Raw genomic sequence first — 22186 nt, 5'->3', positions numbered from 1 at the left:
ACTTTAAAATTAAACATTTTGAGATCAAAGCTAAAATGGAGAATACCTAAATACTGTTTTGAGAATGCTGTCAAAATTTCAGGAGTCAAATGGCCCGTATTTTTATAGCAACTTCTAGTTTCTACTGCCCCTCAAGGCGCTTTACAACACAAATGGTGATTCACTCATTTACACACACATAAACTTATTTTAGATAAAAAGTGCTCAAAAAGTGAACCAGGACCGGAACAAAGATCTTCAATGCATAAATTAGGCCCGTTTCCACTACTGGAACTTTTGAGTAATTTTACCAAGACTTTGCGGCATGTCTCCACTTCACTGGGCTGACTTGTGAAGTCATTATGTTCGTTTCAGGAATAATCTGAGTACCTGAACTGGGGTATGAGCTCAGAATAGGCCAATGAAGTCGCCTGGAAGGATTTGCATGGTTACTCGTGCTGGAAATGACATCGGCAGACATCACCAGACAACTGGCATTTGTAAAAATGGAAGAACTGCTGGTTACATTTAATGGAAGGGGTAGAAAATAAGCAGCGCTCATGTTGACTTAAAATCACTATTTGTAAACTCCCAATGCTAAAATATGGTGAAAGCCCACTTAACGCCGTGTTTTATGCCTCTTTGTGGAATCCTACAGAGGTCTTTAAAAAACCGTACTTCCTCTAGTCATTAAACATCACTTTTTATGTCACAGCTGACATGCCCCCTGAACAACACCTTTTGGAGCTGAGCTATCTTATTTTACCCGTCACCTTTCACCCTCCCAAAAATGTTCTGAAAGTTGTCTACTGGAAACGTAGCTATTATCATAAGTAAACATGCCTTGTATGTGCTATAAATTACACCTGGGTGTAAGCACAACCTCTAAATTATTGTTTTTGTTGTTGTTGTGGGTTTATGATTGATTCATGTACGTTCAGCGCAGAAATGAGATGCGCGGATGAAATGCGCATCGGAACTTGCAGTGTTTGCGGTTCCTTCTTACCCTCTGTGGCTTGTCTTCGCTGTGAGCCAATATTCTCCCAGGCTGTAGGGGGCGGCATGGGGCTCTATGGCATACATACAACACTACGCCAGAGTAGAAGTAGAAGTCACTGTTGTTTACAACATTTTTTCTGTGCCCTTGTCTTTTCGACTGTGACAGTGATTATTAAGTCATTCACTGCCAGCTATTTCCTGATCAGAAAAGCCCTTTACTGCCAGCGTTTTTCAGCGTTTTCTCTGTTTTTTTTAAGAGTCACAGAACGTTACACTCTAAGATGATGTCAACGCCAAAACTAACTAAACAAAATGGAGACTCACCTCTTACATCAGGAAGAATCTGCGCATTTCGAGCGTTATCCCTTCTTTCATAATCCGTTATTGAATGGTGATCGGCAGAAGTTTTTCCGGTTCGCGCCTCACTTTTTTTACAGCAGCGACCCAAAACGATCTCCTAACACATGGATTTTCTGCCTCCTGATCACATGACGTGTGAGGTATGCGGATGAAAATTGGCTTTAGAGCTGGGATGTTTGTTCTCACGGTGAGGGGGCTCGTCCCGACGCCCACACAGTAAAAAAATGCAAATGATGACTTTAGTCGTCAATGGCAGTGAATGAGTTAACAATATTTTGATCACAGTGATTGTTATGGACCAAATCATAAAAATGTTTGTACTTACGAACCTCCGCCGTTTCGAGCACTTGCCAGTCCGCCATGTTTGTCCGCACTGGACCGTCCGCGTGGTAAGAAAATTACCTAGGTGAGTGGTGCGGATACTTTGGGCCACGCGGAGGAACGTGGTTACTAAAATTACCTATTTTGGCCGCGCGGAGTCATGCGGACCTCACGGATGCGTCAAGCATAAACCAAGCTTCATTAACACCTGTCTACTTTCCAGACTATGGGTGCCCAGAAGTATGAAAAAATTAATGCAAATCAATGTGGCTAAAAATGCTATTTTCTAATTTCATACGTTATGTGACATGGATTTCACATATGATGTTTGTGAATCTTAAAGTCACATTCTGATGACAAAAAAGTGCTTATTTTTGAACAGAGGCAAAAGTTTTTTTAGGTTGTGTGGGGATATAAGTCCAGGACTACAAATGTGCATCACCAAAGTGATGTCATTGAACCAGAAATAAAAAGAGCAAAGAAAAATTTGCTGTAAATTTTGCAAATTTCTAATCCTTCCTTCAGGAGGAAAGAACCACCATAAATCTGGCCATGTTGAGTAGCAGCTGTGCTAGGGAAGAGGAGATATTTGCACGTGCCAACATCTGATTTGTGGTTACGCTAATTACGAACTTTAACAAGCTGATAAGTCTCAAAATACGTGACTGGTTTGGTCAAAAATACACAAGATTACTTTTCACGCCCTCTGTTGTCCTGGCGGAGAATTGCTTTGCAACACTCCAGGAGGCGTAGAAGCAAGAGGGCAAATTTTCTCCATCTGTGTGTGCGTGTCTCTCCCTGGTGGAGTTGACGGAGAAGTATAATTTAACCTTTATCCTTCTTTACAGCATGAGTTCCTCCATGACAACAACAACAACAATAGTGGTAAATAAAAGCATGACTTAGCTTTAAATATTCACGAATATTTTATTGTTAATTATTGAATCTTGACATTCTTTGAGTTCTGCAGTTACTATCAGGGCTGCCCGTCTGACTGATTGAAGAACATGTTATCTTGTAATTTACCCAGTAAATCATCACCCTGAACCCTTGGTTAGAGTAATAATAAAGACAAACAAACCCAGCTGGGGGAAAAAAAACAACAAAACAAGTTTGCTTCCTTCACTTTATTTCCTAATTCTGACTTTAATTTTAGGAAATGAACAGCATTCTCCTCAAGCTTCTTTTTCTCCTTTAAGGACCCACTTTGAAGTACAAATTGTTTGCAGCACTTCATTTTTGTTGATTAAATATTGAAGGAGGGAGTTAAAAAGCAGCAAAGAACAGAGGAGCTGCACCAAAAACATGACAAAAGAGTGTGTGGGAGTGGAGGTTGCCAAACTGGGGCCCGCTGCCGAGTTCTAGTTAGTATTTAACATCGACGACCCTGCGGTGGGAGTGGTTGGAGTGGCCGGGTGACAACGCTGTTTCACTTACTATGTGATTAACCCATAGTCAATTAAGTCTTGATGATGGGGCGCTGGCAGATGAGGGCTGTGAGTCCTCTGTCAGGTCCCACTTTCCATTTAAGAGCTTGACAGAAGGGAGTAGAGGCCCGTATTTCACGTCCATGTGCATCACAGACCACAAGCAGCGGTGGCCTGTTGTCCCACAGATTCCACGGATGTGTTGCTGTCACAAATGAGCTTTGCTGTGTTGCCTCCAAACTATTTGTGAAGTTTGTTGGTGTGTTGCACAGGCAAACGCTGCCATCGCTCGTGTAACGGACGCTGCTGGGGGCCTCAGGAGACCCAGTGTCAAACCTGTGAGTATGCACTATGTCACATGTTAACGCTAACACTGTAGATATCACAGATGGGCTGATAAACCCCTTCAAGGGATCATTTTTGTCATTATGTAATTATTAATAAATAACAGGGTCTGCAGACTTTACAGCCCGAAGAGTCTTTTTGTTAATCTCAGTCAACCAGACTAAAAATATTGTAGACAAAAAGAATTTGTACATTTTTAGAAATATCTCCCAAAGAGGATTAGGCCCACTGGAAAAAAAAGGCTTCTGAGAATAATGTGAGAATTCAGAGTTCTGTGATTGAGACATTTTTTTAGATTTAAGAATCTTTGTTTTTTCCTCTTCCGTAAATTCTATCTATTATAGGTGTGTTTCCATTGTCAGAACTTCAGGGTAAATTCTCCAAAACTTCCCGGCATGCGCGTGTCTCCAACTCACCGGGCTGGACGAACGAATGTTCTCACAAACTTTCAGAGTACTTGAAGGGGAGTTGGGTTGTAACTCAGTAGGAAAGTTCATCAGCAGATGTCGTCCAAAACAACGGACATTAGTAAAAACAGAATCAGAATCAGAAGGTTTTATTGCCATATGTGTGAGAATCACAACCTTAGGAAGTTGCTGCAGGACTTGGTGCAAAAAAGGATGATAAAAATAAGAGATTAGAAAAAAAAATAGGAAGTAATAATATAATCATGAGAAAACAATAATATAAAGTGGCTGCTAAATACAAGACAGTGTAGGTTCTGATCAGAGCGGATCGGTTCAGCTACAGACACAACACCGGGTCATGTGGCTGGAACCAAGCGACTGGAGTGAGCAGCCCTAGGATTGTCGTTGATGAGTCCAACAGCAGAGGGGAAGAAACTGTTGTGGAGGGAGGTTCTGGTCCGAATGGATCTGAGCCTCCTGTCAGACTGGAGCGAGTCATAGGGACAGGATGACTCAGGTCTGCTGTGATCCAACTTGCACGCCTCAGTGTCCTGGAGGTGTACAGGTGCTTTATGGAGGGGAGTTTGCAGCCAATGACCTTCTCACACCTTTAACAGCGCCACACCCCTTCATGTAATCTGTGTATTTGCACAGGACCCCCAACCTTGAATTACACACACGCACCACACACATTTATGCGTCACGGTCACATGACTAAACATTTACACATCATCACCCCCTCACCGTCTGAAAGAAAGAAAGAAAACAATCTTTTGTATAGCGCCTCTCAAGATTAAAATGATGAGGCATTTCATGAGTGCAAAAAAAAATAAATAAACAAATTTAAAGATTTTTTTATTAAATTAAAATATCATAACTTGTGATAAATTGTGTGGAAGGAGAAAGAAAAAAATAAATAAGAAAGAGGGAAATCAGTGGATCCCAGGAAATGCGTAATTGGTAGATAGATCAGAACAAGGGGATCGAAACCAGATTGGACCTTTTTTAATATCCGCCACAGATCTCTCTGAAGAATTCACAACATTGACGGCTTCAGCAACGCTGTGCCACTCCGTGGATTTTCTCTTATTTGTTTTGCAAAAGCACTTCCTGTCATTTCTCCACCTCACCCACAGGTACCTCAACTTCTACTTCTGTGAAATTGAGCTTCCTTGATCTGCCTTGATCTACGGTCGCCATGTCATTGGTGGAGCGCTGCAATAGCCGGCTTATGTATATGCATGAGATCCACAAGGCACTTTGCATTGACTATTTATGGCAGTAAGTGGGCGTGGTGAGGGCGGGATGTGACTAAAAAGCAGCTGAGAAACTTTCTCGTTAGTCTCAGATTTATGAAGCGGAGACTGCGTGCAGCTGTGCGTACTCCATGTTTGATAGATCACAAACCTACTCAGCATAAGTACTTTTTTTTTTGTGCTGAGCTTAAGTACTGTTTTAGTAAGGATTCTACACAATGTTTGATAAATGAGACCCCTGACCTGTATTGGAATGTTTACTGTGTGAAGTGCCTTGAGACGACTCCTGTGATTTGGCACTATATAAATAAACTTGAATTGAATTATAAAGGAGGTGATGGTGGACACCCACTTGAGATCTTGGGTGATGGTGGTACCCAGGAAGCGACATGAGTCCACTACCGTGATGGGAGTGTCAGACAGGGTTATGGAGGGGAGAGGGGCTGTGTGCTTCCTAAAGTCCACAACAACTTCTGTTGTCTTCTGGGTGTTTAGCACCAGGTTATTGTGGCTGCACCAGGACACCAGCGATTCCACCTCCATTCGTTTGGCAGACTCATCCCCTTCAGAAATGAGTCCAGTGACGGTGGTGTCGTCTGCAAACCTCATAAGCTTGACAGACTTGTGGTTAGAGGTGCAGCTGCTGGTGTAATGAGAGCAGAGTAGAGGGGAGAGGACACAGCCCTGAGGGCACTGCTTTAAAATCACCATTACTGAACTCCCAACACCAAACAACACTGCAGAATTCTCCCACAACAACGTAATCCATAGGGCATGTTGTCTCACAGAGCGCTGTAGAAAACGAAGCTTCTTCCGGTCATTAAACAACACATTTTACATCACAGAGCTGCGACCCAGTCCTCCGAATGAATTAAGTTATGATGTATTTCAACAGAATAAAACTTTTATTGTCACTGTGGATGCTTTTTGGCACTGATCAGTGACATCACTCAAGGCTAAAGCAGTCATAATAGGGAGCACCAAGTTGCACCCATCTACTTCCGCGCTATGGGTGCCCAGAAGAACAAAAAGATTAATGCAAGTCGATGTGGCTATTTTCTAATCCTGTTAAATATGGATTTCACACATGATGTCCATAAATTTTAAAGACACGTTCTGATGCCAAAAAGGTGCCTTTTCCAAACTGTGGAAAACATTTTTTTTAGGTGTTGTATGAAATTTTGTCCAGGACTACAAATGTGTCTCACCAAATTGACATCATCAAACCAGCCACGCAGAAAATCTGAGGAAAAAACGGCTGTACGTATGTAAATATGAGTAACGAGGCAACTTTTTATTAAATGTGTACAATTTACATCATTCTTATCTGTGTGCTCCATTATGTAATGATGTTTTAAGGGCATAAAAATAAAAGAAATGACAATTTTTAACACGTTTCATTTTAACATATCGAGACAAATCTTTAAAGTTTATGTCAAAATACTTTTTTCTGCTCCTTGGTTTGTAATTTTGAGTCAATTCCCTGCTTTTTTAAACCATCAGCGAGGAGAAGCAAATAATATAAAAGCACAGATTAAAAACTGTGTTCATATTATGAATCTATTAAAAATCACTCCTTATTCTAATCATTTACTTCCTCGTTTTGCGGTTTTGATGACAGGGCATGCAAATCTCAGCAGGCAGTGCTCTTTTCAGCACATTACCTGGCCATCGTATCTCCTGGTCAATTACCCCTCCTGGAAATGACAATGGAAACACGCCTTATAACCCCAATTTCCCACTGGAAGCATCAGCGGCGCGGAACGGCAGTGGTAGGGTTTACTTGCAAGCTACATTGCAGTCCAGTACACACCTGGTGAGTTTTTGTCGCGGAACGCCTTCCTCGCTGGACTTCTTACTAGACTCGCGAGATCACAAAATCCCTCAAGACTTCAAAGGTCACGGTTTGTTTATGTCATCCGCCATTTAACTAAAAAGAAGGAACCATGTTTGACATGTCTCCCTGTTTGATGTCATATATGATGTTGTTCCTCTCCACTGCCAGGATCAAAGCCATGAAAAAACACACCACTGCTCTTCTGGAATGATACTGGGAGTAAATAAGCTGTTATGTCACTTGAATTTATGTAATCTACATAGATATGAAATCACATTGCTGTAATGGACTTTAATTTTGAAAATCAGCAGGGGTTTTACAATGATTTCCTGTCCAGCCCTATGTTAACTGCAGAAACTGACGTGTTGGCATGCGGCAAAAAAAAAAAAGAACTCCAACCTATCCTTAATTGTGCGGCGTGCCGCCTCTGGGACGCACCTGAAAATGTCCGCATTGCAGCGACGTTCCGCTGCTGTTACTCGCCACCGATGCTTCCAGTGAGAAACGGGGTAAGAAATTAGCAGAAATTTTTGAAAATTAAATTGATGAACATATTTTCTCAGCAAATATTTCTTGCAATATAAATCATTAAGGCAAAAATACTAAATGTGTTGTATAATGTTCTTCGTCTTTTCCCGACAGCTTTTTATTCTATTTCTGGTTTTTAAGCCTTTCTAATTTGGGGACGTAACGTTGACACTTTGGTTTTTACAAACGTTGTTTTTTTTAGATTTTTATTCAGTTTGATTTCATTGATAAATTGAGTACCAAAGGTAAGCAATACAACATAACATTAAAAAGTGGAAATGGTGTGCATGGCTATAGATTTGTATTGTTTCAACAACATATTGTTATATTTTAAGTGAAATGATGTAAAAGCATGCATTTATGACTGTTTCTGAAATGATCTGGGAGAAATGGTGCAATCTGCAGCCAAACTAAATGAATCTTATTGTTTCTCTTTACGAACAAAAACTAATAAATTACCTTGTTTTTTGTTGTTTGTTTGTTTTGATTTTATTTATTTTTGCCCCTTGCGTCATTATGTTCTCAACTCTGCCGAAAGTATAAACAGCAGTTTCTAATTGAGCTCCTGCTGACTTCCTGGTGGGAGATGCTTCATCAAACCGAGTGAAATAAGTATCAGGAAATTTATATTTTACTATTATTACTTGTACTGGCGTCTTTAATATTGCATTAGAATACAGAGAGGAGCTAATATTGACTTGGTTTCTACTGGAGTTGGTATGGCAACAGATGAAGCGAGGGTTTCTAAGAATCAGGACCATTTGGTATGCTTGGCTTGGCTGAAGTCGCCCTGTGAAATCCAGAACAATTGGATTCATTCTTAATTTTTCCAAATGAAATTCCCAGTAAAGCTGCTAAACTTCCTCCAGCAGCAGCATGCCGCAGCTAATTTGTACCTGCCAAGTTTCAGTCGCTAAGTTGAATCTGGAGGATGAGACTCGCTCAAGGACAGCCGGTCTGCGTGTTCAAGCTGGCAACTGTGTGTTCAACCTTTAGGGTTACCGGAGCGAGTTTCATTCCGCCTGAAAATATTCGGCAGACTTGAGATGAAGGTTGTGCGCGGTGGTATTGTCTCTTTTATAAATGTGTATGAACGCCTGTGTCAAACCTATAAGATGTATTTTAACTTCCTGTGCAGTGACGAAAACGGTGTGTGCTGAGCAGTGTGACGGTCGGTGCTTCGGGCCCTACGTCAGTGACTGCTGTCATCGGGAGTGTGCCGGCGGCTGCTCTGGTCCCAAAGACACGGACTGCTTCGTACGTCTGCACCACACTAACACACTCAACTGCATTTTTTACATCTCCCTTCTCATTCTCACGTTTATTTAAAACTGGGGTTCAAGTTTCACTAACGGCAATGGGGGATCTTTCAATTGTGATGAAAAACATAGGTAACACTTCACAATAAGGGTCCCTTTATTAACACTAATTAGTGCATTATTAAGCATTAGTAACTATGAGGGGCCATGTAGGCAATAATTTACCCTGTCACTCTCACATACATGTATTCTCCTCACACATGCATACAATACACTCATACTCATATATATTCTATGCACACACTCATATGTTCTCTACACACAAACACAAACACACACACACACACACACACACTTTCTGTGCACACACCTATATTCACTACGAACACAAACACACACACACACACACACACACACACACACACACACACACACACACACACACATTCTCTGCACGCACACACACACACACACACACACACACACACACACACACACACACACACAAACCTAGATACACGCACACACACATATTGTCTTTAACCACAAACGTTCTTAAATTTCTCACACACACACATATATCTATCTATCTATCTATCTATCTATATATATATATATATATATATATATATATATATATATATATATATATATATATATATATATATATTATCTCTGATATTCATATGATGTCAAACCAGAAAGTATGAATGTGCAAGTGAGAATGTGTGTGTATGAGAGGAGAATATATGAATGTGAGAGAACGTGTGGTTGTGATGTGACTTTGGATGAAACAGAGAGCAGGCCACCTTACTGCTTGGTGACTGGCTGAAAGGCTGAGACAATCGAGACGGAGCTGGAGGCTTCAGCAGGAAACGGGGGTGTTTGGGAATTAACCTGGTACTGAAATGGTCACAACTTTGTCTTCAACTCTTGAGCAGTAAAGGACATGCTCACCTCTCCCTAATGTTACTCAAAGCGTGGCTGAAAATGACGTGAAAGAACTCTTTAGAACAAACTCCTCTGCAGGCCAGCCAGGATAAACCGGTATCTGTGCCTTGATTCTGGCTAACTGGACATGGAATAATGCGTCACGGTCACATGACTAAACATTTACACATCATCACCCCCTCACCGTCTGAAAGAAAGAAAGAAAACTATCTTTTATATAGCACCTGTCAAGATAAAAATCAGGAGGCGTTTCATGAGTGCAAAAATTAACAAAATTAAATGATTTTTTAATTACATAAAAATATGATAAAAATTTTAAAAAATTCATAACTTGTGATAAAAATGTGTGGAAGGAGAAAGAAAAATAAATAAGAAAGAGGGAAATCAGTGGATCCCAGGAAATGCGTAATTGGTAGATAGATCAGAACAAGGGGAGAGTGGTGAAGAAGGTCACGCCAAAGCCAGCCTGAACAGGTGAGTCTTCAGCTGCTTTTTAAATGAGACCACTGAGTCCACTGATCTCAGGTTCAGGGGGAGAGAGGTCCAGAGTCTGGGGGCCACAGCAGCAAATGATCTGTCACCATTGGTCTTTAGCCTGGTGCGCTGCACAACCAGTAGTCTTTTATCACTGGACCTCAGGGACCTGCTGGGGGTGTAGGGACTAAGAAGATCACCAATGTAAGATGGTGCTTGTCCATGTAAGGCCCTATAGACCAGAACCAGGATCTTGAAATGAACCCTGAAGTTGACTGGCAGCCAGTGAAGCTGGAGGAGAAGCGGGGTGATGTGGGTGTGTTTGGAGGACTTGGTCAGAAGCCGAGCACAGGCGTTCTGAACCACCTGTAGACGGTTCAGGGAGGTTCTGCTCAGACACGTGAAAAGAGAGTTACAGTAGTCTAAGAGTGAGGAGATGAAGGTGTGGATAACTGTCTCAAGTTCAGAGCGAGACAGAATGGGACTCAGCTTAGCAACGTTCCTGAGATGGGAATCCAGGGTGAGAGCTGGGTCAAAGGTCACACCGATTCCTAACAGAGGGTTTGGTGTGAGAAGCAAGCTGAACAAGAGTGTCTGACTTTAAGAACCAACTTGTCAAGGATCTCAGTCTTATCTTCCTTCAGCTTTGGAAAGTTTCCAACAGAAACACAAATGTAAAAAAAAAGGAAAAATAATATCAGTTGTTAATATTGACCCAGTTTTACTCATCGAATCAATACAATAAGTAAAAAGATGACTTGCTTCGGCCAAAACTGATATTGATGCCAATGTATTGTGCATCCCCATTGTTCATGCTTAATAGAGCTCTAAGTAATGTTAATAAGGGGACCCTTATTGTGCAGTGTTACCAAAAGATAGATCAATAGAAAGATGGGTAGTTCAGATTACATTTAATCACTTTTATCATAAACCACATCTCGGCTCACATCTAATATGTTCCATCCCACATCTCCAATCACAAGATGCCTCACGTGTCTTTTAATATATCACACACGACACTGTTCACACACCTCGTACCACACATCTCCTCACACACCTGATTGGACACTTCTCATATCACACTAGTGCATAAATCATACATCACGTCACTCATCTCATATATTTAATTATATGGGTTTACTGTGCCATGTGACTTTTTTTCTCTTTATTTTTTTCATTCAAAGTGTTAAAAAAACCAAACAATTTGAATGAAAAGGGGCAGAAGGAAGAAATATCTTATATTATCTGCCCCTATTTACAAACCAAACTTTTTAATAATGCTTCCATACAATTCGCAATAAACAACAAAGCAAAACAAAACACTGATTCTTTTTATATCGTTGTAACTTAAATACCTACTCAGACACCATCTGAATTTAGGTTATTGTAATTCTGTAATACACCTGATTTGATACATTTTTAAATATATTTAGTGACTTTGATTGTTTTATGTCTTTGCTGAGGTTGACGCATGTTCTCACACCATTTACAGAGTAAGTCATCTCCTTCATTCTGGTTCTAAATTTCGGTTTTTTAAATACTTCACTTCCTTTTAAGAAATAATTACTGACTCTTTTTTCAAACATTTTCCGAATGTTGGAGGGTGACGTATTTGTAATAGCTTTATACATTGTTTGTAATATTTTCATATTAACTAAATCATAAAATTTCAGTAGTTTATATCTGATGAATAACGGATTGGATGGATCTCTGTAGCGATTGCTATTAACGATTCTCGATGCTCTTTTCTGTAGAATAATTATATTCTTATATGCCACATTGATTTCTATGTTCTAACATTTTTATGTCTCATGCATTGTGTGATATTTATGACATCTCACGTTGCATCTATGTCCATAACTTCCTCCCTTTCTATAACTGGTGCATTTTATTTACTTGCTAGTATGATGTTTGCAGTTTATAGTGCTGTAAAACGCTGCAGCGGTAAATTCCCTTCAAAGAACAAATTGGTGATTTGGTGTTCCAATTAATATCATTTTATCACCTCAACTTCTTTCTGCTTTGCAAACCCATACTTTGCAACAGAGTTGATATTGGTGTTGTAATTCACAGAAAGGCTCATCCAATTCAATTACTGCCATTTCTGAGAGTGGCCGCGCACGACAAGATGCTTAAGGGCTTTATGGGAAAACATTACACCGTTTACATTATGGCTGTGGATCAATGGCTTCAATTTTTCCCCCATTTGGCATCCAGAGAGACAACGGGCAGCTGCATGATTCGCATGTCGAAGTTCCGCGTAAAAATGAAATGCTGCTGTAATACTCCTTCAGTCACAGTGACTTATGCCTGGAATTCTCCCCTGGCGTCACCGGCTAAACTCCACACACCCTCGAGGAGGAGTCTCAGTGGCATCCTGGCCTGTCTGCTAACTGTACTCGTGTGTTCTCTGCAGGCTTGCACCAATTTCAATGACAGCGGAGCATGCGTGACCCAGTGTCCTCAGCCGTTTGTGTACAACCCCACATCTTTCCAGTTAGAACACAACCCCAGAGCCAAGTACACCTATGGAGCCTTCTGTGTCAAGAAATGTCCCCGTAAGTCTGAGGAAAACAAAGTGGTTTTCACCTAAACATTAAAGATGAAGTAGCTACTCACAAGGATGCTAAGTAAGGTTCACTGAAGAAGCGTTTATCCTCTAATCTATCCTGAAATTAGACTCCAGACAATTATGGCTCTAACCTAAACAAATTGTGTATCTCAATCAGCGAGTCGCTCCACCATCTGCTCCAACTTCTGGCAGCTGCAAAGCAAATCTTAGCTCTTGCTTTCACGGTTATGGAGTTGGAGTGTGGCAGTAATTAACAGAGCATGCATTAAAGTCGAGCTGCATCAACAGATTGCATATTCAAGACCTACCAATCATCAGATGAGCAAGTTGTTGTTGTTGTCCAAAGCTGCTACAAATGTCTGCACTTCTTTTTTCCCAGCATTAGTCCTTGGTCATTGGTTTTGAAATGTCGTTAAAATACAGCACTGTCTTAACATCTCCTGGGTTTCTCTACAACATTACTGTTATAGGAAATCTTTAAGAGGTGTGTAAAAACAACTCAAACCATTGTTGTGCTTTTGGCAGATAATTTTGTGGTGGACCACAGCTCATGTGTCAGAGCGTGTCCCAGCAACAAGATGGAAGTCGAGGAGAACCGAATCAAAATGTGTATACCATGCACTGACATCTGTCCCAAAGGTAAACAACCCTATATTGTCTTTGATCATGAGATTAAAAGCCTTAAACTCTATGGAAACTGCTCTCTTCCATGCCAGTTGTTTTTTAATGGAGACTTTTATGTTGAGGACTGGTGGACTGGTAGCCCTCATGTTCAGATCTTGAAAATAAATCTCACAGGACATTCAAAGTCATGTTTGACTTGTGAGCACGCTCGCGTAAGTGTCAAGGATGACTCTCACCAATAAACACACCAGATGTTAGCTCCGTCTCTAGAATATTCACTGAATTTTTTTACTTTTTGGTGTTTGCACGAAATGTGTTGGACTCACTTCACAGTTTAATTGGTTGTGTTCATCAGATGGATGGATAGACAGACAGACAGACCAACACATTCTCACACCCAAAGCGTCAAAAAGCATCATTATTTGACGCTTTGGGTGTGAGAATGTGTTGGACAAACAGACAGACAGACAGACAGACAGACAGACAGAAAGACAGACAGACAGACAGACAGACAGACCAGCAACAGCAGTGACAGTGAGAACCTCTTGGCCATCTCACGCTCCTTAACGGGGACCACCTCCAGAACCACTGGCTATAACCACGTTGCGGTGTCTTTGGGCAGCTAGCGATAAATGTATTCAGAGTGAAAATATAATTGATACATTTAAAGTCCCCCCCCAGCAATATTTCCTATGAAATAGCACGTAGCATAGATTTTTTTCTTTTACTTTGATTGTTTCAAGTTGTTTAACATGAAGAATCCTTTCTTCTTCTTCTTTTTTGTCTTTATCTGCTTCTTCATCTTTATCTTTTCTTTTTTATTTGTCTGCTTCTTTGTCTTCTTCTTCTCCTTATTTTTATTTGACTTCTTTTTCATTTTTGTCTTCTTTTTTCTCCTCCTCCACCTTCGTCTTCTTCGTTTTTGTCTTCTTCTTCTAACTTCAACCAGCATTCCATTCTTATAAGTCATGGCTTTTTCTGGGTTCCCGTGTGAAGACGGAATAAGAACAGACTAATTCTTACCCTGGGTGTCATAGAGGTGGAGGCAGAGATAGTTATTTAACTGGAGGTTGCACTGAGATTAAGATTTTATTCTGCAGCCTGCTACATTTATTGAAGGTAGGGGAGCTTATGCAGTTAAAACATTTAATCTAATTATGCTAACAGTGATAATACTGGATTAATGGTAACTCAAAGGAATTAGTTTGAAAGCTTTGGGAAAATGTTTAATTTGACTTTGATAGACGAGTTTAGCTTTCTTAAAATGTCTTAAGTATGCACACTCCAATTACCCTTCCTCCAGTTGCTCATCCTATACCTTTCTTTCCTTCCTTTCAAATGTATCTAGTTAAGCATTTTGTTCTATTTTTACCCTTTCTTTCTTATTAAAGCTGTACAAATTCAATGCATATTACTTTCTGGAGGACAAGTACGGCATAAATAGAGGTTGCATGTTTGATCTCAACATCAGTCGGCTTGTTAATTAACTGAAAATAGTCTGCTAATGAGAAACTGCTACCTGCTCGGTAGTTACAAGTCACTTTGCAACAAGAGCTCCAGCTAAATACCTCAAATGTTTGATGTGGAATTAAAATACATTAGTTCAATACAAAAGATTAGCCGCCTTTCATCATGTTGTTCTCTCAACTGATTTGCCCTTTCTTCTTTGGAGGGAAGTCAGTAATGTTTTCCTTCAGGCTCCACATATTGGCAATGGCATTCATTCATTGGGTAATCTCTCGATCACATTGTCACATCACAGGGAGGGGTTAATGAGGGATAGCCCAAGGAACTGTGGGAAATGATAACAAATTAACGTTTCAGATATGGAATTGGCTGGTATAAATCACTATCAAAAACTGGTTACACCACTTAATGCCAGCCTTATTCATCATCCCCTTTGCCTGTGTCAGAAATACTTGGCTTGCACTAGACTGAAAGAGTAATTAATGCAGATGTAATGAATTCATTATAGAGAGGAATTGGATGTAGATTGGCCTGTACGTTCATCAAAAGAATTCCAATGCCTGGAGAAGGGCCACGGCCTTGCTTATGCACCAAAGGACTTTATTTTCATGAAAGAGGAAAACACTGCAGTAAAAATGTGTTAATAGCAGCTTTTCAGCATGCGTTCTCTGCCGTGCAAATGTACAAGGACACTTTTGATGGACTCTATGTTCATTCTCATCAAATGCAACCAAAATGAACATGTATGTGTTTGTTTTGTCAGTGTGTGATGGCATTGGGACGGGCAGTCTGGCAACGGCTCAAACTGTGGATGCCAGCAACATTGATAAATTCGTCAACTGCACCAAAATCAATGGCAACCTCATTTTTCTCATAACTGGCATCAAAGGGTAAGTGTTTGAGAAAAAGGTTTTACTACTGTTGCCAGATTCTTGCTCAAAGGGGAGAAATTGGTTCACTAACCAAGTGGACTAATCATGAACCAATGGTGAACTGATCGTGACAAAAGGTGAACTAAACATGAAGTGAGCTACTTTTGAACTAACATTGACTTAATCAATAATTAACATTGATCCAACTTTCAACTAACAAGGAAATAATCAAAATTAGTGGTAAAGGCCGGGATGACTAACTAATTGTGAATTGTGGGGAAATGGTGAACACATTAGGAATTATGCAGGAGTTAATCATGAAATAATGATGAAATAAAGCTGAAGTAAAAGGGAACTAATTGTGAATCAAGTATAAACTAATAGTAAAATGACCATGAACTAACAGTTAAACAATGGTAACTAATTATAAATTTGCAGTGAACTAGTTGTAAAACTAATGTTAAACTAATCATGAAGTACGAGTTAGCATGAATGAATGTTAAATTGGTGAAATATGTGTGACTTAAGTATGTACTATGCCACAAGTGAACTCATCATGAATTGGGCAATAAATCAAAAATGTATCATTATTTACATTTCTGACTCTAACAGATATCATTTTTAGCATGTCAATAAATTTGGTAATAAAAAACAAGACACAATGTGTGTAAGATGGTAACATTAATGTCCCTTTTAAGCTTAATGATAGGAGATATGTGATGTTAGCAACCTAAATGACCCCCCCCCCCCCACCACCACCACCACCACCTTTTTTGTATTATTATTAGGGAAGACCCCACATATATTGGTATTGGTTCATATTGGTATCAGAAATTAGGAGTTAGGTAACATTGAATATTGGCACAAAAAAAAAAGCCAATAATGATCACCTCTACTAAAATTGCAGCCAATAACACAATTCAGACCAAAAGTAACAATTGGACCATCCAGCTCTTGGTTTCGTCGAACCCCTGCACTTCAACACTTCCCTTGGTCTTCCATTCATAACGCACTAGTGTACTTAGCAACTGAACACCACTGTTGTGAGAGGTTCTCTGCTCAATTAGATCAGAGAAGGAGAAACAGCTGGCTGCTACCACTTCAACTTAATGACTCCCAGAGTCCCAAAAAGAAACACAACATTTGAAGTCAAGGACAATAATAGGCATTTGGACCTAGAAAAAACCACTGGTGTTTAGTGCTCTCTGGCTGACTGTGGCAATGTTGGTTCTGGTATCTGATGGATGTGGTCTAGGGATGATAGCCCACAAAAGGGGGGAGAGTTCTGTGACCATAAGCTAGCTTGTTTAGCATATTTGCCATTGCAGCTTTAATTGGTTGTGTTATCAGTAGTGAAACATTGTCTGACTAATTCTTTGCCAGTTGTGGTCTAATAGTGGATTAATAGTGAGCCCATTATGAACTATTTTGCTTTAAAGTCATATTATAAGAAAGTCATTGATTTGTCTCTCATTTACTTAGTGAATTCACTAAGTGAATGAATTCCCTGTGAAATGAAAAGTTGCTTCTCTTTATTTTTAGAAGTTAGTCCACATTCTAGCACTGTAAAATCTGAAACTTTTGTTTTGTTTTGATTTTCTAAGGGACATGTATCATGGCATCGGACCTATGGACCCTGAGCATCTGAATGTTTTCCGCACTGTGAAGGAGATCACAGGTAAGATTTTTCCCTCAGTGTAACCCTTGGAATCACTGATTAAACAAAACTGTGTTAGTGCGGACGCTTGTGTGTGTGTGTGTGTGTGTGTGTGTGTGTGTGTGTGTGTGTGTGTGTGTGTGTGTGTGTGTGTTATTTGGCTTCTGGGGCTGTAAAAGAAAGTAGGGAACTCCTAAATGTGCTCTATCAGATGCATTACTCTAAACATGCATTGCATTCGGCGTTCGTGTTTATTCTTTTGCTATTAGAGGCCTTAAGGGATGAGCGAAACCTTGTATACAAAGCCTTTTGTCATATTAAACTGCTACTTGCCGTTGAGCCAAACAGCTAATGGAGTGAAGCTGCATTTTCATAATGAAAACCCGAGCATTAAGGAAGAGCAATGGCTGCTCCGTCCCAGCCAATTCCTGCTCGATCCCTTTTAATGTCATTTCCACAGCTGCTGATTTGATATAATCTGTCATTAAAGGCAAGTGCAACCAGACAAATTGAGAGAATATTAAATCCATTCATTTAATTAGTGTATGCTGTCGTCTCCCTTTGCATTTCCAGCAAAGAATGGAGCTTTCACATGAAATGCATGGAAGCTGTGCATCTCTCTACTCAACTATTAGTTTTTATACTTTCAATATATGCTCATGACTTCCTGAGCCCCTTGTTTTACACTCTAATGACACATGTCCATGCTTCAAGATAATCTGGTAATAGTATTCTGAGTTTTGCATGTGGTACTGCTGATGTTGGTTTGATTGTGAATGAGTGTAGGAGGGAGATGGTGAAACTTGTTGGCTGACGTATGTTAAACAATCTAGGCATCAATGTGGTAAAGATGAAGAAAATGGTTTTAGGCACTTACATCTCATGTTCCATGAGCTGCAAACAGCCAACGTAACTACAAAGACCATGACAAAAGGCTGGTCTGATTGCTTTTCATCTCAGCTGTATGTGGTGGAGAGTGTTTGGACACTTTCAGTAAAAGTCTGGGATGGGAACTTTCCTGGGTCTAACAATACTCAACAGAAAGTGGTTAGCTATGCTCCAAAACTGAGCTTCCCTTCTCCAGTGCAGCACTTCCTAAATTTTGAATCAGGACCTTACATTGGGTTGGGAAACACTAAGATTGAAAGTCTTAAGATGTTCTCCAAAAATAAAATGTACAAAAACTATGGCAGCACGGAAGCTATGGCAGAATTTAAAGTAAGAGGATAGGAACTTGGGAGTCTTGAGTTTTGGCTCTCAGTTGGGAAGGGTGGATTGTCTGTTCCAGGTTGGGGGAGAATTTCTACAGTAAGTGTAGGAGTTTAGGCAAGAGAGCTAACTAGATTGTGTGAGGCCCCCAGATTTATTGGTCAGTCTACATTCCACCCTTCACCGATGGCCATGCATTTTACATTTTCTGTGCAGGGTGACCAAGTTCAGAATGTAAGAAAGACCAAGGCGCTCAGACATCCTGGAGGGATTCATAGTCACTCTACTGATTCTCCACATTGAGAGAAGCCATTTGAGGTGGTTCAGGCATTTGTTTATGATGGTTGTCTTCCGGGGTAGTTGTTTTGGGCATGTCCAGGAGGAGGTACGTGGGTCTACCCAGGAAATGCTGTAGTGATTATATTTCTAAACTGATTTGGAAACGTCTTGGGGTCTCAAAGTAGGAGCCTCTCGCTGGGGAGAGGACAGTCTAGGTTTCTCAGCTAGAGCTGCTGCTTATGTGACCCAGACCTAGAGAATTGCTATTGCGTGTGTCAGAAGAGAAACGGTTGGGTAACCACAATCACTGCTTCCCAAAGCTGAGCCATGAAGGAACGTTTGAGAGGTTTTACATAAAAAGTTTAAAGATGACGGACAATGACGCATTTAGCTAACCAGACAAGCCATCCTTATGTGAGTGTGTAGTCTAGCCACGACCCAGAGACAGCTCTTAATCGTGTGGCGGAATCTACAGTTGTCTTGCAAACTGTCTTCACGTTCTATTGGACAACGAACAACGTGATGTACTCACCGCTACAGATTTCAGTCAACAGGACAGTCTGCCATGAACTGTTGAAGAAGACACAAATACATCTTTTTTTTCCTAAATAAAGGGTTTAAGTACCTCTATCTGCTGTTGACTCAAAGAAAAGCCCAGGTCTAAATTGTCTAAAGTTGATGCCAAAGTCATTTCAAAGAAGTAATCACCATCTTTGTTTTTGTCCCAGTCGCAGTAACACCCTGCCTACTAACCCAATAGAGAACTGTGATTGGCAAGACACAAGACTAGTCAGACCTGCTGAGGTACTAATGGAGCATGGCTAGCCCAACCTGCGAAGCAAAATAATTTGTCTACGGAAAAGTTTTGGAACCACTTCAGAGAACGTAGTGATGGACTCCTTCCATCCATCCCATTTACTGTTCATTCAAACTCCATGCGAAGATTGAGCATCCTGGAAATTTAGAGAAGCAAGGCTGGGGAGCAACTTGTTCATTGAGGCTGAGGCAATGAATGAATGACTTGCACCTTTATGGAAATTACCTTTTAATTTTCTTGTCTGTCCTCAAAGCCTTCGTTTCCTTTGACGTGTTTCTAGGTTTCCTGAACATCCAGTCTTGGCCTGAAAACATGACAGATCTGAGAGTCTTTTCCAATCTGGCAACCATTGGAGGCAGAACTCTTTACAGGTATTAGAAAGAGCACTTAATCAGAAGCACGTCAATCCATAGATAATGAAAGAAATAAATGGAAGTGATGAGGATTCCTGAACAAAAGCATTAATGTCCATTAGGTGAACAAAATGGTTGTGTCATGTGAAATCTTTTGTGTCTGACTTCAAATTTAATTTCAATTATTAAAATTGTTTACATTTTATATGACAGACGTTTCCAGCTTTGTTCAGTCACCACTGTCTCACTGTGCTGACTGTCAGTTCAGCTTTAAACCAAAGCTCTTTCAAGCGCAGCTGTCGCTCAGCTTTGATTAGTTTTATAGTCAGTTCCAGAGTCACTTGCAAGGGGCAAACACAAGTCATGATGCAGGCACAATAGGTTCAGCCTTGTTTTTTTTTCTCACAAGTAACAAATATATGGCTGCAACTGAATCTGACTTCTTTATCATTTCATACTTTTGTCACAAATTGCTACTTTTACCTTGTTATGCTCCATTGTAAGGTGTTCTTTGTCTTTCTTTCTTCCAATGTATCTCCTTTTGCAGTGGAAGTGGTATTTCTTTGTTGATTCTGAAGCAGCGCTGGATTTCCTCCCTCCAATTCCAGTCCCTGAATGAGATCAGCGCCGGAAATATCTACATCTCTAATAACAGCCGCCTCTGCTTCTACAACACCCTGAACTGGACATCACTCTTCAGGACCTCAAACCAAAAGGTCATCATTCGCAACAACCGTGATCCAAAAGAATGCGGTAAGTATTGGATCGATTTTTTTGTCCTTTTATTTTACATCTCTCAAAGCAATACCAATTTGTTTACTGACATGTAATGGTTTTCATTTTCCTGCTTTTAATCGTTGGGGTTTGATCGCGACCTAACCACCCCAAAGATTCTGGGTACTTTCAATGTAATGCGTATTTGGATGAGCAGTGAAGAAAGGGAGCCTTAACGCAGCCAAGACTCTCTCGATGAAAATTGGCCACTTTGACGTTCCTGAGTAAACCATTTCACGCTGTTGATGCTTCCAGTGTGAAACCGGGGTTTGTCATTCACACAAACATTCAGTTGCTGGTGATGATGACCTACAACATAGCCACAGATGCCTTAGGTGCACTGAAAGAAGCAATACATCCAAGCACTGGTGTCACTGTTCCCTCTGATTACCACCAGCAACTGTATTGTCCAAAGAAACAACAGCAACATTCTATGGTTGGAGCTGGGATCAAACCTACAACCTTTCAATTACTGGACAACCCACTCTACCTCCTGAGCTACAGCTGTTCCGTGTGTCTTCTTTGGGCAAGACACTTCCCCCTCCTTGCCTGTTGGTGGTGGTCAGAGTGGCACCTTTGTTCGGCAACCTCGCTTTCGTCAGTGCGCCCCAGGGTGGTTGTGGCTACACTGTAGCTCATCATCATCAGTGAGTAAATGGTTGGGTGAACGAATGGGTGCGTTGTAAAGCACTATTAGAGGGTTGCAGAACCCTAGGAGGCACTATATAAATACGAGCCATTTACCATTTACCCTGGTTTTGGGAACTGGCTTTTAAGATTCTCATTCTGCAGCGAGACTAAATAAGGCTAAAACTAAATGTCTGTAAATGATCAGAAATGTCTGCAGCATTTGCGATCTGTGGGGAACATTTTAGGGGCGTAACACTTCCTATTTTCCTTCAGTCAATAGAAAAACATAACTTTATTGTCTTTAGGATGTGCTTTTGGTTAAAAAAAACTGACAACATTTTCAGGAAGGACTGCTAAATAAAACTAAGTGGCATTAGTATAGCAAAAGCTAATTTAGACCATGCTGTTTAATCACATATCATTTGGGACCAAACACACGACCTTGTGCAACTCCACAGCAGATTAAGTTTTTTATGTGACCAACTTAAAATATGTACGTCATCGTTGTCTTCCTCCTCTTATCCGGGTCCGGGTCGCGGGGGCAGCATCCCAACTAGGGGGCTCCAGACCGTCCTCTCCCCGGCCACCTCCACCAGCTCCTCCGGCAGGACCCCAAGGCGTTCCCGGACCAGATTGGAGATGTTACCTCTCCAACGTGTCCTGGGTCGACCCGGGGGCCCTCCTGCCGGCAGGACATGCCCGAAACACCTGCCCGGGAAGGCGTCCAAGAGGCATCCTAACCAGATGCCCAAACCACCTCAACTGGCTCCTTTCGATCCGGAGGAGCAG

The 22186-nt window shown here is 40.8% G+C and overlaps 1 protein-coding gene across 2 annotated transcripts in view; it reads left to right on the top strand.

The window, feature by feature from the left end:
• The window catches only part of LOC107377226 (receptor tyrosine-protein kinase erbB-4), a 439798-nt gene that overhangs the window by 309229 nt on the left and 108383 nt on the right, over positions 1-22186 (top strand). For both annotated transcript variants that reach the window (XM_054747637.2, XM_054747636.2), the window contains exons 5-12: positions 3359-3424; positions 8598-8716; positions 12560-12701; positions 13241-13354; positions 15570-15696; positions 17283-17356; positions 19921-20011; positions 20541-20746. In XM_054747637.2, coding sequence (XP_054603612.2) covers positions 3359-3424; positions 8598-8716; positions 12560-12701; positions 13241-13354; positions 15570-15696; positions 17283-17356; positions 19921-20011; positions 20541-20746 — 939 coding nt within the window. The remainder of the gene's footprint in view (positions 1-3358; positions 3425-8597; positions 8717-12559; positions 12702-13240; positions 13355-15569; positions 15697-17282; positions 17357-19920; positions 20012-20540; positions 20747-22186) is intronic.

Source organism: Nothobranchius furzeri, chromosome 2 (genome assembly GCF_043380555.1).
Source record: "Nothobranchius furzeri strain GRZ-AD chromosome 2, NfurGRZ-RIMD1, whole genome shotgun sequence".
Classification (NCBI taxonomy): Eukaryota; Metazoa; Chordata; class Actinopteri; order Cyprinodontiformes; family Nothobranchiidae; genus Nothobranchius; species Nothobranchius furzeri.
Note: the sequence above shows the minus strand (reverse complement) of the source record. Positions and strands in the feature narration are given on the sequence as shown.